Source organism: Sycon ciliatum, chromosome 2 (genome assembly GCF_964019385.1).
Source record: "Sycon ciliatum chromosome 2, ocSycCili1.1, whole genome shotgun sequence".
Lineage (NCBI taxonomy): Eukaryota > Metazoa > Porifera > Calcarea > Leucosolenida > Sycettidae > Sycon > Sycon ciliatum.
The window spans coordinates 49353891-49372225 of record NC_088644.1 but is presented as its reverse complement, the minus strand read 5'-3'; the positions used below and the strand labels follow the sequence as shown (position 1 = coordinate 49372225).

At 46.1% G+C, this 18335-nt stretch overlaps 1 protein-coding gene across 2 annotated transcripts in view; it reads left to right on the top strand.

Annotated features, from left to right (window-relative positions):
* Nucleotides 1–410: 410 nt before the first annotated feature.
* LOC135810340 (zinc metalloproteinase/disintegrin-like) overlaps nucleotides 411–18335 on the top strand; it is a 39146-nt gene continuing 21221 nt past the window's right edge. The window contains exons 1-13 of one of the 2 annotated variants that reach the window (XM_065323830.1): nucleotides 411–1010; nucleotides 6653–6735; nucleotides 7624–7700; nucleotides 9891–9993; nucleotides 11028–11116; nucleotides 12405–12459; nucleotides 13137–13200; nucleotides 13556–13647; nucleotides 13979–14053; nucleotides 14186–14257; nucleotides 15361–15533; nucleotides 16098–16179; nucleotides 17611–17698. In XM_065323830.1, the coding sequence (XP_065179902.1) occupies nucleotides 752–1010; nucleotides 6653–6735; nucleotides 7624–7700; nucleotides 9891–9993; nucleotides 11028–11116; nucleotides 12405–12459; nucleotides 13137–13200; nucleotides 13556–13647; nucleotides 13979–14053; nucleotides 14186–14257; nucleotides 15361–15533; nucleotides 16098–16179; nucleotides 17611–17698 (1312 nt within the window). In that variant the 5' untranslated portion in view covers nucleotides 411–751. The remainder of the gene's footprint in view (nucleotides 1011–6652; nucleotides 6736–7623; nucleotides 7701–9890; nucleotides 9994–11027; nucleotides 11117–12404; nucleotides 12460–13136; nucleotides 13201–13555; nucleotides 13648–13978; nucleotides 14054–14185; nucleotides 14258–15360; nucleotides 15534–16097; nucleotides 16180–17610; nucleotides 17699–18335) is intronic. The other variant, XM_065323829.1, reaches the window with a different exon arrangement.

The window sequence follows — 18335 nt, the reverse complement described above, 5'->3', positions numbered from 1 at the left end:
AGCAGGGACCAGTAAGGACCCTTTCAGGATCACAACTACATGACATTGTACAGTACATATTAATGTGACTGGTTCGGCCACAATAATATTTTGGGGAACACACTGGGAAGATGTCGGGGCTCACCACTCCAGGCACACCTCAAGCACCCTGAAATCACAACATTTCAAGTCAACCCGACAACCGTCTTCAGGAGCGTGCGCATGCAAAACTCATCGCCATGACGTCATAGGACCATGTCCATCGTCCTGGAGTCTGGCACTCTGGCTCCCTGGAAGTGTGCATTCTCAGAGCTAGTTATGGTAGCTCGAGAGGTTGGTCTGATACACCCCAGTCCAGAGTCTTATACATACACGGGAGTAGCTGGGACAAATCTGCATTGCGATGCCTGAGTTTCACTTTGACGCGATCACGACATCAGACAGGGTCTATGCATCTGTGTTTGCGCACATAATGATTTTCTAGTATGCCGGCATGAACAGTACCGGTAGATAACAATGCGTGCGTGCAGGTAACGCCTAAGCAGATTTGCTGACGGACATCTACCGACAGTGCAGTCCGCGTCTGGCACAGTTCCGCCGGATCCGGATCTCTCTCTCTCTCTGCTGGGTGTTTCTGAGTCATTGCCCACTGCGCATGGATTACTGGAAGTCTCCACGTTTATAACAGCGCTGTAGGCCAGTCGAATCACCATCCGGGAGGGTGAGAAGGTGGCGATCCATATTCAGAATCTCCCAGGACGAACATAGAAAGATGTCTCGTTTCCGGCGGATGTTCGCCACAGGTCTGTTGGTGGCTTTAGCAACCAACTCTATCTTGTTGCCCTGCCATGGTATGGATGAGGACGTACTGCAGAACGTCGTGTTCAGCCATGAGCACGAGGAGAAACGTGATATACAGTATGACACTGATGCTGCTGCTGGTGCTGCTGGTGGTGCTGGTGGTGCTGGTGGTGCTGGTGGTGCTGGTGATAATGACAGTGACATGGATTTTACTATCCACATGGGCAAAGGTACGTACCCAAAAACGACCCGAACGCTAATAATAATTCTGAGATTTCACGTAGGGTTTACCTTGGCGCTGACAATGGCGCAAGGTGAAAGGCGAAGGTAATGAGAGAGCGAACATCCTTTCCGTCTTTGTAATTGAACTATCCCAAGCCGCTCATTATGATAAATGGGACACCTTTCCGTACTGCTTTGTTCGGTAGATCTCTCGCAGCCGGTCGCCGGCAAGAGTGCCGACTGGGTCTGCTCGAGCAATCCAGACACCGCTTGCTAGAACTCGAAGAAACGAAGAAAAGTAGGTGCCTATATAGCAGAAATCAACGTCAACCATCAATGGTCCGCCATATATATATATTATATATATACGTGTACATGAATTGTGTGGAAAACTTCTAAAGATGCACTTTCTTTTGCTGTTCGCTGCACGACTAGCAAATCGACAACGACTTCTTTTTGCGTTGTCTTGGCCTCCCAAGACATCGGCAAGTATGGGCTAGAAAACAAAGCCCTCGGTTACGTCATCTCGCAGTGGATTTTAAATCGATCTCTCTGAAGCTGCTGCAGATACCCTTTGGTGTATGTGTGATATGCAGGTAGCAACACAGCCAAATTACATTGATTTCCTGGTAACTCAAAGTTGCCTTTTCCCTTCTCTTTTCTGGTCAAGTCGCCATGGCAGAGAGACAGACAGACAGACAGAAACAGAGAGACGTACAGAGACAGAGAGAGACCGAAGAAATAGAAATTAAAAAATGAGACAACAGTGTGAATACGATAATAATTGCAAAGTAAAACTGAGGAGTCAAATTCAAGAATGGAAATCGAAATAAATCGAGATGAGAACGGTCATAGCATATGGTACACACTGTATGCAGAAGTCGTCATTCCAAGTGAATTTTCAGGATATGATCCACATTGCTATTAAATTTTGAGAAAGTGCTCTTGTGTCACCCGAAAAGGTTTTCGTGAGGAAGCTGCAGATTATACATGTGGCAACAAAATTGTCTAATGTACAGGGTAGTTCATTCATTATTTCAGAAAATCCGGGCACTCGTATATCAACCCACCTGTCATGTCATGCCTATCATGTGGCCAATGATTTCATCCCTGCGCTTGGTCAAAATCCCCCCCCCCCCCCCCACCCACACATACACATACATGTACAGTACTGTACACACACATTTTGTGGTTCTTTTCAAAACGAAAACAGCTCGCTGCAGACGGTCAGTTTTTGTATACATGTAGATCTCTGCAAGGCCTTGGAAAAGAACGTTTAATAGTTCACCATGGCACGAAATTCGTTATATTCTAGGTTGTTACAAGTACACAGAAGACACCGAGAACTACGCATCTTCGTTGTAACTACATGTAACAAATCCACAAGACAACCACTACACGGAAAGGACGAGATGGCGGGGGTGACCTCGCGGTACATTATGGTATTAGTTTCATGCAGTCATCAGGCAACTGATAACGCTTGAACAGCCAATATCGGATTAATTTAAATTCTATCTCAGAAGCAGCAATGCATGAATGTACCTGTTCAGGTATGCGAGAGTGAGGAACATCATGCTTGGATTCAGCGAGCTGTTCTAGGTCGTTTTAAAAGAGTCGTCTGCACCTACATGCACATGTAGACTACATGACACGTGTAGTTATAGCCCATGGCTGAGTAAGTCTCACTTCCGATGGGACCGTTTAGTGCAATTGACTGTATCTACGGGCTAATGTCCGTGGTACCTGCTCCTGGTTATTATCCCACAATGACCTACATCACGGAGCTATTCTGATCATCACACATGCGATCAACACCAATTTTAATAACTAAATGACATCAAACCTAGATTTAGCGACTTCGGCGGTATTTGTAAGAGACGTCGGTTGCTCCTACGTGTGTGCCAGCGTAAATGCCATCTAGCCTGCACAAATAATAATTGTGCAAAACTCCCTCCTTTGCGCAATGTCCTCGTCATAATCTTCTAAACTGGAGTGTTGTGCTCCATTGTGGCACCTGCTAACAATAACCCTTACGGCCCAAACTCAATGTCTAAAGAGAGTAGCACCCTCCAAACAGTAATCTTAACCTTTATCCTCCCATTGTTCCCATAAGGGAACAAGATCTAGGAAGTGGATTTTAGTGGCCAAAATAAGTTGTCAGAGAGATCCTTTTCGGTTTTTATGATTCATTGGTCATACATGTATATGAACCCAGAACAATATTGAGTTTGGAATTAGTCTCCTATGTGCAGTGGACTCTCAATACTGAGCCAATTTAGCGTATATCGGAAGCAATGTATGTTAGAAGTAACGTCATATACCTAGTTGTATGACCACATATCCTCATTTTTCCAATACCATTATGTTTTGGCTATTATGTGGGGTTGTGCCTGTCAAATACTGTAGAAAGTGGCCATTCATACCGGAGTTATATGCCTTTGAAATTCTATGTTCCCATATGGGAACAACGGGAACACGGCAATCAAAATACTCTCAATTTTTGAAGGTTTTTAGAAACATCTGATTTTCTCATCAGACTTATCTATCGCCTGAAGAGACATCATTGTACCTAATCAGGATGCAATGACGTCATTTCTACGTAATCTCGGCCAAAGATAATCATGGATGTGTTTTTGTGGCTGACGACTGCTTTATGCACACACCTCAACCACCACACCCTCCTCTATCTACCGTCCAATCCCGCCAGATGTCAGCATGAAGGATAAGGACGGAGCATAGACGGGTTTTTGTCATGGGTAATACTAGTATACTGCGAAGTGAATCCTGTCACGCAGACACGCACGCACAGAATGCTCTATGCGAATAAAGAAAGAGTAAACAGTTCAATAAACCCAGATGAAAATGAACAGTTTGTCGCAACTCAGAGTTCCACGTTAAGACAATCCTGATATGACAACTCTCAATGTGTAGGAAATTATTTTGACAGATAGCAATTTTAATGGTCTCGTCTGTGATATGGGTGGTCCTAACGTAAAACTCTAAGTTACCACTAAAGTTCTCATACGCTTGTTGTCTGGCCACCTTTGCGAGAAATCACACATGATATTTTTAGTGCTGTCGTTGTATCCTGCTTACCCTACCTTGATTGCTATAATTAGTATTTCTTTTGTTCTTACGACTAACTGTTCAACCTCCTCCACCATGTACAGGCTTTCTTGCATTCTCGATTTTAACCCTCTCCCTCTCAGTCTCCAACCAGGCTAATTTTCTGGAAGAAAGAGGCTCTGGTAGGGTCCGGCGGATTCTGCCGCCAGAAAAATTGGCAGAATTCGGTACTTTTTCTGGTAAGTGTCATGCATGTTTGGTATGTGGATAAACAAATGGAGCAGAATTCGAGGAATTTCCCGCCATAAGGTTTGTGTGGTTCTGCCAATTTCACTGCTTTTCGAGCAGAATCTGCCACCTTTTCGAGCAGAATCCGCCGGTCCCTACGCTCTGGCCCTACATGCGTCCCGCAACCAGCCACTATCACTTACTTGTAACATAGAATGCAATGGAAATCCCCTAGCTCGGACAACAACTTCTCGATATCTAGGTCTGCATCTCGACTCCCAGTTTCGGCGGGAGACTCAAGTTGCGACTATCACACAGAACACTTTCCAGAAATGGACGGCGCTGCGAGGCTGCGGAACCATTCCCTCCCATTTAACTCAGCAACAATCACTGTTATTTCACAGATCGCTAATGCTAGCTGACATGTTATATGAATCCAATGCCTTCTTCTCGGTTTTATTTATTTATTTATTTATTCAACATCTCCTGGCCCGTCCGAAGACTGCCAATAAACATGAGAGGTCAGGTGATAGCCAACCACGGCAAGCTAAAAGGGAAAAAAAAAGAAAGATGCTGTCAGAGAGGGAAAGGAGATAGGGTTTGCTCTGCGCACCACCGGCATCAGCTTTTGGTCCTCGACAAGCGATGTATTCGCTGCGTTGCCCGCCAGCCATTCCTCTCTCACACACATGATCTCATCTACACACGTCTTGGCCTTATCCCCATCATCCAAATGCCAAAAATATGCGGTTTTCTACGTAGTGTTCAAGGGGCCTTAACCTTCACCTAAAATGTATAAATCCTTTTGTTCATCATGACTGTACCTGTACTTTCTTTCGCTCACGAGCTTCCATTGACAAATGGTACAAGAACACGTTCTGGAACGAAAACTTTGCTACTTTGTTGTTTACCATGAACGCGAGTTAAGGTTCGTTCATAACATAGCAGACTCAGCGAAGGACGTTCAGGTTGGTTGTAACTCTGAGTTTCATGCCACCAGACAGCTGACTACTAAGCTTTATCTCTAGCATTGAGCACTCTCTGCAGCTCGATAATCAACGTATTTTTGTTCATAACTATAATAATTTACTCGTATTATTATTTTCGACATGTTTGCGGTGAATTGCTTATGTACAAAAGGGTTGGCTATAAGGATAAGCCTCATGGTGAAGAGAATCATGATATGGAAGTAGTAGTAATTAAGCATAAACTGCTTCACGGCAATGGAATGCGGAACCGTGCACGGTCCACCAATGAAAGGGCAAGGCAAGTGCTGATAGGGCCGCAGTGTTGTGACGGGAAAGACTGGGGTAGATAGCACTGCGCGGCATGCTGGGTGTTGCGTGGATAAGCGGGGATGGGCATGCTGGGTGTTGCGTGGATAAGCGGGGATGGGCATGCTGGGTGTTGCGTGGATAAGCGGGGATGGGCATGCTGGCTGTTGCGTGGATAAGCGGGGATGGGCATGCTGGCTGTTGCGTGGATAAGCGGGGATGGGCATGCTGGCTGTTGCGTGGATAAGCGGGGATGGGCATGCTGGGTGTTGCGTGGATAAGCGGGGATGGGCATGCTGGGTGTTGCGTGGATAAGCGGGGATGGGCATGCTGGGTGTTGCGTGGATAAGCGGGGATGGGCATGCTGGGTGTTGCGTGGATAAGCGGGGATGGGCATGCTGGGTGTTGCGTGGATAAGCGGGGATGGGCATGCTGGCTGTTGCGTGGATAAGCGGGGATGGGCATGCTGGGTGTTGCGTGGATAAGCGGGGATGGGCATGCTGGGTGTTGCGTGGATAAGCGGGGATGGGCATGCTGGGTGTTGCGTGGATAAGCGGGGATGGGCATGCTGGCTGTTGCGTGGATAAGCGGGGATGGGCATGCTGGGTGTTGCGTGGATAAGCGGGGATGGGCATGCCGGGTGTTGCGTGGATAAGCGGGGATGCCTGTGTTGGTACTTTTTCAAATGTCTTGATAATCAATGTTCACTAACACAAGATAACGCACGTACTTCAAGTCTAATTGACATCACCTGAAGGCAGTCCGTAGTTCTATTTACACTAGCTTCAAGAGCCGTGCTGGGTGCTCAATCAACACAAGCGTAATGCAGAATGGCACTGCAAGACCAATTGAAGTAGTCGGTCACTTTATTGAAAATGTTCAAATTTGCTGGTAGGATTCTTGAATAGAGCAATGTTGGAGTCCTTGCCCCTCCCTACCCGACCCCAGCAAATTGTAACGTAGATGAATATGCCAAGTGCGTGTAGTTAGTGACCATGTTCAATTGCTGGATATGTCGCTGATATGACGTCATCATCATGTGTGTGTGTGTGTGTGTGTGGTTGTGTTATGTGTGTGAGCAGATCCCAGAGAGATGGCAACACATCATGAATCAGCTAGCATTGTACCAGTGGAAGCCATAACACTGCAAGATGATCACATTCGGGTAAGGTACCTAATCTGCCCCCCCCCCCCCCCGATGGGCAGACTAGGAAGTGTGTGTGTGTGTGTGTGTGTGTGTGTATGTGTGTGTGTGTGTGTGTGTGTGTGCACGTGTGCGTGTGCGTATGTTTATGTATATCTGTATGTGCATTATAATTGTTTGGGTGGGCGTCAGGAGGGAGCGATGGGTATAAGCGAGTTGGAAGGGGAGCTTTGTGATGACAAAGGTTAGGGTGGAAATGTCTAAGGACATTGGGAAGGTGGATGTGCGGGAGAGTACAAGGGTGTGTCTGACTATCTCTGCGTTTCGGCATTGTTGTTGCGTGTTTACAGCTTTGTGAATGTATAGTGTAGTGTAGGTACAATGTAGATATAGGGTCCATTCGAAATGTCAATTTGCCTCTACTATGCATAGTGTGGCTATGTATGAGAGTGGAGTACGGTACATGATTGGGGTAGAGTACTTGTACTTGAGGGGTCACTTACTTCGTTGCATGGCAATCAGCGTTTCAAGTTCGGTGCTACCATGTATGGTCATTATGACCAAATCACAGCAATTACTGTGGATCTCTGTAGGGGTTCCGTTTCGCTCCAGATAATGGGAGACATCGTGTATGTGGAAACACCTTATTTGCTTGTTATTTGTATATCTTTACCGGTATGTGTCTGCTCCAGTTTCCATCACCAACTACTCAACGCCCAGATTCGTTCATAAGTAGAAGTATACTGAACCGGGGACTTATGCTTCTACACAGGCATGACCCTTGGCAATTTAAAGGGGTGTCTTATTTTCATACTTTTGTTTTATTTAATTTGCATGATGTACATGCACCTTTCTTCACTACCTTCACTCTGTTTCCCCCGTACAAACACCCTCTCTCGTACTGTTCAGGACGGCTATACCGGGACACTAAGCTTGCGAGTAGCTGCATTCGGTGAAGAATGGATTCTGGACCTGCTGAACAACCCGTGAGTGAACATGAACGGTTCAATATCACCTTACAGTCGAGTCAGTTTTCTATGCTACACTTCTCTGAATATAAAATGCTCTTGAACCAACCCGAATGTGTAACTTCCTATCATTGGAACAGAATGGAACGGGTTAGTACTTAATTTTGATACTCCGAATTTCACGCCAAACGTCGATCAAGCACCATACAACAACTTGCTCCATTCACTAACATGTTGGCTTGTGTACACTGTGTGTTACTACTAGCTCTGCACAGTGTGTTTTGAGCGCTATCGAATACAGCTCCAGTACCTGCCTGTGTGTGTGAACGTATGAACACGTCGTGACTCGTGACGAATCTTACCACTCAATCTGCAGATTACTGTAAAAGCCATAATTATAACGAAGTGCTAACTCTAACGAATTAACGAGGAGAAATCTTTCGTTAAAATAGAAATCGTTATACAGAAATAGATACATATACTGTCCTATTGAGCATTGAGAATGAGTGAGAATCGTTACCTTTGGTACACGTAAACTAGTCAATTATGGGAAATCGTTATATATGCGCCTCGTTAGAATAATGGCTTTACAGTATCTTATTCATTGTTTTGAAAAACATAATGCATGCACAGTGGCACCCTGATACATATGTACTCCATAGGAAAGTGTGATTAGTATCCGTGGTATCCTAACATACGTCACGTCACAATGGCACGGATCCAAAACCCGTGCTCTGGACCGCAGTAAACAACACTACAGGCTCTGTATCTCTTTATACATGTAGCATGGATATGGCAAGCCCAGCATAACAATCACCATAATAATTATTATGATACATGTACATGTATGTAGCGTGACATAGAGTATGTGAGAATGTGTTAGTTATCTATGTATTGTTATTGTTAGTGATATTCTCGTGGAATTAGGTGGCAAAGCTTGACAAGATGTGTTATTTGGCCTAACTTTAGCTGCAGAGAGAAAGTGTTATTTTCTGTGGATATTTGAAACTCGGATGTTGAGCCATAAATAAATGTAGAAGAGAAAAGGACATATGGATACGAGTTAAGAGTAACTCTCCATCACTGTAACATGATACTATATACAGTCAGAAAGTGCAATAACTAGGCTCAAAACTGACAGAGTACTGAGACATTCGACGTTCTGACACCTAGCTTCAACACATCTCCGTAGCGCTAACCGACAGCCTTCCAACTTGGAAGGTTCAAGGTTATGGAAAGACCAAAGACCTCTTTGGTCTTTCCATAACCTTCCAAGTTGGAAGGCTGATGGAATTTGGAAGGCTGTCGGTTAGCGCTACGGAGATGTGTTGAAGCTAGGTGTCAGAATGTCGAATGTCTCAGTACTCTGTCAGTTTTGTGCCTAGTTATTGCACTTTCTGACTGTATAAAGTATCATGTTACAGTGATGGAGAGTTACTCTTAACTCGTATCCATATGTCCTTTTCTCTTCTACATTTCTGTGTATACTTATTATTAACTAGGCGGTATTCTGCAAGGATCAGGTGACAATATTTGACAAGTAATATTTCCTCTCATGGCGGCAATTCGACACAAGCTCGGACCGCTTGTTGAGGCATCTGGCTTGGTCTGCACGGGCGATGAAAAGCTTCTCCGTGAGGCAGAGATCACACCTCTTGCTTGAGACTCTGTATGTGTAATCAGAGTAGATGTACAGTAAAACCTGTGACTAACGACCACCGCTTGGGGCCAGAGAAAGTGGTCTTTAGTGGCAGGTGGTCCTTAGTTAGAGGTTTGCACAACACAACCAATGAACCATAATGTGAGACTGTCCGTGCCTGGCGAAGTGGTATGTAGTACCAGGCTAGTCACTAGTCACGGTGGTCTTCAGTTACAGGTTTTACTGTAGTACCCGGCTGCTCGCTAGTCACGGTGGTCTTTAGTTACAGGTTTTACTGTAGTACCAGGCTGGTCGCTAGTCACGGTGGTCTTTAGTTACAGGTTTTACTGTAGTACCCGGCTGCTTGCTAGTCACGGTGGTCTTTAGTTACAGGTTTTACTATAGTACCAGGCTGGTCGCTTGTCACGGTGGTCTTTAGTTACAGGTTTTACTATAGTACCAGGCTGGTCGCTAGTCACGTGGTCTTTAGTTACAGGTTTTACTGAATACTAAGCTGGTTCATGTACATGCATTTGCCGTGTACTCTCTGCCAATACACTCCTGTACAGGATAAGTGCGAGGGTGGAGTCCTACTTTCATCAGGGCGATGATGACGACGGTGCTGACCACATGGATGCTTCTGACGACGATGTGGGTCTCATACCCAAAAAGGTGAGTAAAGTGCGCATACATGTATTAAAACGATCACAGGGTGCAGTGTGAAGCCGATCGCTATCATTGGAAGCATTCAAACATTTTGTAAATGATTATTGAGCCATATTTGTGCGATGTTTCAGCTAGTATCCAGCATGCAGCTACGGGTGACTCACAACACTCTGTACACTATTAGTCAAATGATAAAACTAAGCGAATACCAATGTACGAGGAGACTGTCTAAAAAACAAGCCATGCACACTATTCATGACTGAGCAATATGACATCCTCACCAGCCTAGGCTCCCCATCCTGCCTCGACAAGCGATCAACACTTATCTCAACGTGACGACACGAAAACAAATTCCTCCTAAAATATCACGATGCCACCGAACTTAGCAAGTTAATAGTAACTACGTCTACTGTCATAGCATACTCACCCACAGTTCCACACACACCCTACAACTTAGCACTTAGACCCCATATGCAGCCCCTGTATATCCATATCACTGCTGGGACATTCATAGAACCCTAACATGACTGGCAACTCTTGACAAAATCCGCACCCAGTCCCCACATAAATACTGAATAGCATAACGAGAGAGCTCATAATATTGGGCATCATGAACGCCCGTTTGGTTTGCGATGTAAAGTACATTTTCAACCAAAACCAAAAAATTCCGCCATACCCACCATCATCATGTTGTCTGACGATTGCAGGGTTGGGGATTGTTTTGAGTTTTGCCCGTACAAGAGGCGGTTCCAATCAAACAGAAATTGCAGGGTTGGGCATGAAACTCTGAGCTACAACCACAGAGCCTTTCTGTCCACTGTTTCACTGTCATGTTTGACTGTACATGCACCGTACTCAGGCTTACTGGTACTTTTGCCCCAAGCAGAGTTGCATGTCGTTGACTGTTGATGGGCCTTTTGGCCACGAAGCTCCGAGGAACTGCATTGTAAACGTGTGCAGTTGGTGAGTGTGTATTACCATGATTACTATTATGCCATGCGTCGGTATGTGTGTTTTTCTGTTTGCTGAACACTTACCAGCGAGTTGCTGCAGACTGTCACTATCATGGACGAATACGTCACGGTCATCCGGAGAGCTGGGTAGTTGCCAGCACTTGCCACGGACTTATGTAAGTTTATGAGGGGGTAGACCTACCGGGTGAAGGTTGTACCCAAATCTGATTTATTCCCGTAGCTATGCAAAAGACGTTACTTCAGTAACGATCGACGCTACGTCTGGTGCTAGCCAGGGTCCACACAGGCAGCGAGTATGTTCTAGTAGGACATTTTTGCTGCTGAAAACTGTGTGCTAATTTGTAGTAGAGGGTGCTGGAATACAAAGTACTGGGGCGACTGACAAATTACATACAATCATACCCTTTACTTTATACTTTCTAGGCGCCATCTTTCTGGCAACACTGCTTTTAGGCGTCGAGCTCGAGCAAGCTAATGGGCTCCGATCCGAGAGCCAGCGTAGTGCTCCGATCCGAGAGCTAGTCACAAGTGTAGACTGTAGTGCTCCGATCCGAAAGCTACGAGAGCTACATCATGACACTCCTAGTGTAGTGCTCCCCATGGCCCAACAAAGACAGCACCACGGACAACGACTTACAGAGACGCTCTGTTTCCAGCGCGACAAACACCTAAGTATATTAGTTATGAGCACCCGACACCATGCCCTCCACATCATGCGACAGGAGTGTGAGTCAGGGTCGCTCAAGAAGCTTTGTAGATCTACATCTACGCAGTTCCAATCAGATCGATCAACGCGAGTCAAGGCGCGAGGGAGTACTAGCCTAGGCTAGGGGCTGGGTCCATTCACACCTCCATGTGTGACCTTGGTGACCCTGACTCACACTGCACTGCATGCACGCCTGGCGCTCACGATCCGAGGTGTTACTACTGTCTGTAGATCTACATGTTGGTCACGCTTGAAGCGGAGCTGCACAAAAACCGGGTATCCCGAGCGAGGTTTTTGCCTTTGGAGAGCACGGAAACCGTATGCCTAGTTCTCGGATCAGACTTAGAGCACCAAGTAAGTTTCAGGAGCCCACTTATGTAGAGAAGTTGATGAAGAGTAAATAATTTTAAATTTTAATTACCCGAAACACTTTGAGCGACTAGTGGAGCTTTCTTGAAGGTTTATCCTGTCGCAGGTTGCAAACGCTTGTGATCCAGACGGTTGTCAGTCAGTCAAGTAATAGTTGTCAGCCGCTAGGAAGCAGGAAGGGCGAGCTCCAACGTTCGAAGCAGCAACGTCTTTATAAGAAAAAAATTATGTTGACTGGGTGTCGCTGTTTGGTTAGTGCACATCATATGCATCAGTGATTGTTACTATTCATAATAATTATCATCCATGGTGTGTACTATTTTCACACGATGTTTGTCTGGCCCTTTCCTGCTTTGCCCACTACTCAGCGCGAAGTTCTGGGATGGCAACGAGACGTACACTATCGCACCCATGCAGATGAAGGTACTGAACAAATGATTACGATAATTATAAGTCTGATAAGCTTCTGTTGTCCCACTAGCTTTTCGAAGTCGAATAATCACGGTTTCGAAAACACCCGCAATGAAACAGGAGGAGAATAGACCTTTGGTCGCCCGTACACAGCGGCCCATACGCAGCGGCCCACACACAGCGGCCCATACACAGCGGCCCATACCCAGCAGGTTATTGGTACAGTCGTTGCCAAAGAAATTCAACCCACGTACACAAAGCAGCGCCAAGGCTCATGCTGCCCTTATAGTCCTGGGATATGTCATCGGAACATGGATATTATTGGAAAACCTGGTGCTACTTTGGACTTGTGGGTTGGATTTCTTTGGCGACGACTGCAGTGCGCTTGGAGTAGAGGTGACATCGATTTGTGGGCGCATGTGTGGGTGGGGATGGGGGGGGGGGGGGGTAAGTGCTGATGGGCAGTTATGCAGGCATGCTGTCTGTTTGCGTGTCTGTGTGCCCGTGTGCGTGCATATCGGCATACGGTTTGTTTGGGGCTGGCTAGCTTACCTGTACCTCTCCGCCACTGCAACTCTAGAATCATTCCTTTTTACCATGCTCTGCACTCAGCTCTAAAATCATTCCATTTTACCATGCTCTGCACTCAACTCTAATAATCATTCCATTTTACCATGCTCTGTGCTCAGCTCTGGGGAAAGCACATCATGTATCGTGGCTGCGATATGAAGCCCAAAACTCCAGGGACATGCGGTGAGTTGTGTTGATACACATTTAGATTTTCATCTCAAAATGTGACTCATCTTTTGCACTTACTTGACTTTCTAAGATTGATTGCGGCGGACCTGGTTTTTTCTCTTCATAAAATAATGTGTACAATGGCCTCGGATGCAGAGCCAAGGATTATTAAAATTATAATTGTTAGTGTTGGACACAACGGATAGCCTGAAAACGTATCGTCCTCTCTTTCATTAATGTGTATACATTGGCTTCATGTTTCCTACAACACCAAGCCAACGTTTGTACGTTGTAGAAATACATGGACACACACACGCCGTACACCCCACACCAACAGCAGTGGATGTGGCTATCTATACTTCTACTCCAGGCGCCAAGCATGCTGATGGACAACCGGAGATGTCGCAACAAGGCAGCTTGGACGAGATGGCCGCCTCTATGCTTGGCGATACCCATGCAAGAGTAAGAGAAACCTCGATGCGTGCTCATTTGGTCAAGATGTGAAAAACGACCGCAATCAATCGGATCTACCCCCAGAATAAATTATTATCTATCTTAAAAAAAAGGAGTTGAAAAGCAAATTAGTTGATACAGAGAGATGCACAGAGAGACAATGGCTGACTTAGTAGATGTACGCCATGCTAGAATGTGATCTTCTATGCTAAATCTGAAAGGACTGGCGAGACATAGGCGAACAATAGGGGATTTGCAAAGGCCTGGAGGTGGATGGTTGTAGGTGATTCTAAGTGTTGTGGTTTGATTTGTCATGCGGTGTGTGTTACCACACTTGTAGATGAAGCGCCAGACAATCCTCACAGAAGGCCGTCAGAGAGTGGTGGAGATGTTCATCGTGGCAGACAATCGATTCGTAAGTGTCATTTGCGGCCTTGTGTTTTTGTAAGTGCTTGAAATGATGTTGATTAACTGTCAGCCGTCCTCATTAGCCCCTCATCGAACATTTAACTCAATGTTTTACTTGTTCATCTCCGTCTGCTTTCAGTATGCTATGTTCTATCGCAATGATGTAGTGACAGTGGCCTACATTGAAGCCGCAATCAACCAGATGGACTTGGTAAGATTGACTCACTCGCCGTCATGGCGCGCACTACAGATCCGAATAACACTAAACGTGTTTTTGTGCCCAACGCTGTACACAGCAAGCTGTTTCGACCATCTAGGCCTCATCAGTATAGCTACAATTATGAGCTTCAAGTATGCTGAACTAGCGGTCATGGCGCAAAATTGGCACCACAGACATTAATATAGCTCGCTGTATCATTGAAAGCACATGCTGTGTGATAATGCCATTTTGCGTGTCGTGTGGGTGTCTTTCAGCTCCACTGACATACTACAGATTAAACCGTGCATGTCTCAACATGTGCAGACTCCACTGCAGCCATACCTTGCAACCATACATGCGCCGCACGACACTCTACAAGCGGTCTCCGGGCTACAAGCGGTCTCCGGGCTACAAGCGGTCTCAGGGCTACAAGCGGTCTCCGGGCTACATGATGCCATTTCTGTTCAATGATTAATGGGGCTCGGAGACCGCTTGTGGAGGGTTCTGAGGATGTATAGTTGACTCTGCTTGGAAAACGCAGCAAATAGCCATAAGAAGCTGGTCCACCATATATATACATTAAGTGCGTGCATAATACCATGCATTCATGATCTCTGTCATGACATGGATCAAGTAAGGCACGGCAGTGTATTTTCAGGTGCGGCAGAACCGGTCCGGTTGGTCAGGAGTTGGCCGGACCCACTCTTTGGCCACCAACCAACTACCTTCTGAGGGGGTCACTGAGGGGTTCATGTGTACCTGCCAAGTCATGCGCAAGGTATGAACAGCTGTGGCATGGCCCGGACCAATCAAACACTGCTTCCGCCGGTCTTGGGTTTCTGGATTGTGTTTGCTAAGACAAGTACACAGGCTGTATGGTGTGTCAATGAAGTTTACTGTGTGCTACAGTGCAGCTGAAGGAAACCCAATCGTGTGAATCAAGTCAGTGCCCTGGGCAAGTTCACATCTCACTGTTCGCAGGTCTAGGGCTGCACAGCGCTCGGCGTCACACGCACTCGCTTCGAACGGATTTCTGTTGAGCAGCACTGTAGGACGAGTACACGCACTGACGATTTCTCCTGTTGTTTTGCTGCTGGCTTTGCTTTCACGTCCAGGCCTATCGCACGATCAACTTCCGTGTAGTGATGGTTAACCTGATCCTGTTCAACCGGAGGGATGCGTTTTACGTCACTTCCAATCCAAATGCCCTGCTGAGGGACTTCACCAATTACATCGATTCCATCAGCCAGAATATTTCTGTTTCATACGATGCCGCTCAGTTCTTGACGTAAGCTTACCGTCCTTTTTTGCTTTGCCGGGATATTCTGTGTGTTGTTTCAAGAGTGGTGAAATCTATCTTCTAATGTGTTTGACAGAGTGTTTTGTAAATGATGGTTGAGCACAAAAATCTGTCATTAGCAGAGGTCTGGCCACGCTCCTCCGACAACTCGTTCCGAAATACACTATCCAAACCAAGAAAGATGGTCATCTTGTCTTTGTCCGTATATGGGCCTATGATTGATGACCTGTTTCAAAATTGTTTTTCAGGGAAAAATGTACAGATTGCTTGTATGATTATGTTTTGAAGTTTACTCCATCCAAATGGCACCATAGCAAAGTCAAATTTTCAACCAGGTTTCATCTATATTTCAGCTGGGTTTGACATCGATAAATACGTCGACATGATGGTCCAAGACTGACTTCCGGAGAAATAAGAATCAAGTTTACGGTGTAATTCGTCCTTGATCTGGTTTGAAAGGGTCAGTGATCAGATTGTGTCGATGCGAAGAGTATTGATTTCATGATACTGATGCTGATTTGGTTCTTCTTGCTGTTTTTGTTGTTCAATCAGCGGGATTAACCTTTCTGGTGATACAATTGGCATCGCTGCGATTGGTGAAATCTGCATGCCTGAAGGAGCATCGGTTGTACAGGTGAGCACAGATCCCGTTACTGGTACACACCCTACTGTTGTGGACATGGAAATCCAGTCGATTGACCGGGGTCGGAGCCCTCAGCTGATCAGAGGATACAGAACGGTGTCGTTGCATGCAGTGTACAGTAATGTTGATCCCATGCGACCAGCGCGCTGCAGCGCAATGTCATGCATGTGTGTACTGCTTACCCATGGCTGCATGGCCAGCGCCCTGAGGACGCTACACGCGCGACTGGATTTCCATGTCCACGACAGTAGTTCCCTGCTTAGAATGACATGCATTGATATAATTATATGGAACTAGGCAGCCTCCGCTGTTAGTCCCCTTTTTCCTGTTTTACTCCTTGGTTCCCAATAAAAAAACATTGTGAGCTCTTTCGTAGTGGACGGATAAAAGTCGACAGTGTCTAACGCTATGGATGTGCAAATTGGCATGTACTCAATAGCCTACAGCCTAGTGATTACTGCTGCAATGTTTCCACACGTTTTTGCAGACGTTATTGCTAATAGGGCAGATGATACCAGCTAGAACTTGGAAGTATGGCTTTGCTGACGATGTCCACTTCCGACTTTGCTGGGTTGATTAGCCTACATTGCAGGCTCTGAGCAAAGCCATCCTTATGGTCTTTTAGCGTTAGGAATGCTTGAACCTTGGCAAGACATTCCATGAGGTCTTCAAGTTGGAGGTCAACGGTAATTGCTCTGGCTTGAGCGTTAATGTCCGGGATACGTGTTGTCGGAAGCGAGCCTGAATTTCTTCCTTACGTCTTCACGCATCAGCTTGTTGTACTGCGGGACCGGTATACTGTACATGTATTGGGTCTTGTCCATTGGTATATAGCCTTGTCCATTGGCATATAGCCTTGTCCATTGGCATATAGCCTTGTCCTTTGGCACCACTATCTCTGCACAGGCCTTGATCAAACCAATGTCCTTCCTCGTTTTGTCATGGAGTTGGTTGGAAACACGGCGAAAAGGAATGTTTTCCACCGTGATGTGCATTTCATCCCTGAATGCTCTTAGTTCCGCTATCTGGGGTGGGCAGCTCTTGAAGCCGTAGTTCTTCTTGTCGTTTCTTCGCTTTCTTCGGGGGTGAAGAGTGTCTTCCACCGCATGTGTTTCACGATGTCCTAGACTCTGCTGAGTAGCATGATGGTAGACTCCTTCTTGGCAGGTACTGGTATTTGAAAGCACCGCTGCACTCTGAACATCACAGGCATTGAGAACTCTAGCAGACGCAATGCCTTTGTGTTCTTTATCTATACGACTGCCTGTGCGCCTATATGCCTGTGCTGTGCGTCTATTTGTGTGTTTGTGTGTGTTGGGGGGGGGGGGGGGGGGCGTGCGTGTTCGTGTGTACACGCGTGTGTGTGCATGTATGTCTGTGTCTGAGCCGTGTGTTTACATGTCTTGCTTTGCACCGCCACAGCAAAGAACCACCGACGAAGTGGCCGACACTGCTATCGTCATGGCACATGAACTCGGACATAATCTGAACATGCTGCATGAGGACGGACGTGAGTGTGATCCAAGACCATAGTCATTGTAGGAAATAATAATGTAAACATCTTTTCGCAGACAAAAACCTCAGTAAGGCAATCAAGAGTGCTGACTGTGCGGCAACCATGCTTTATTACAATAGTACCAAACATGGGAATGTGAAATGTACATGTCAGAAGAAGAATCGTTCAGAACCATTCCTTTTGTTTGACTAAGCCTGGCGGGTAAAAGCTTGTGGGGCTGGGCCTCAGAGTTTATGGAAATTGTCCATATTTACGTATCCACTTTCTCTACTTCAAGCTTTTCTAATCTTACTTCTGGCGAGTGAAATTCAGCCTCACCACTGCAGCAGCATGGCGTGTAGAGTGCGACGGGTATTTAGCATGGCGTGTAGAGTGCGACGGGTATTTAGCATGGCGTGTAGAGTGCGACGGGTATTTAGCATGGCGTGTAGAGTGCGACGGGTATTCAGCATGGTGCTAAGATTATCCAGCATAGCATGCTGTTCTAATCAGGTCGATACACTTCACTAGCCAGTGCTTTAGAGGAACAAGACACAAAAAAATTCACGGTTAGCGTGTGACTCGGCTGGAAACCGAGTTTTCCGCATCCGTAGGAACGCCACCACCCTTCAAGGATCAAGGTGCAGATGCA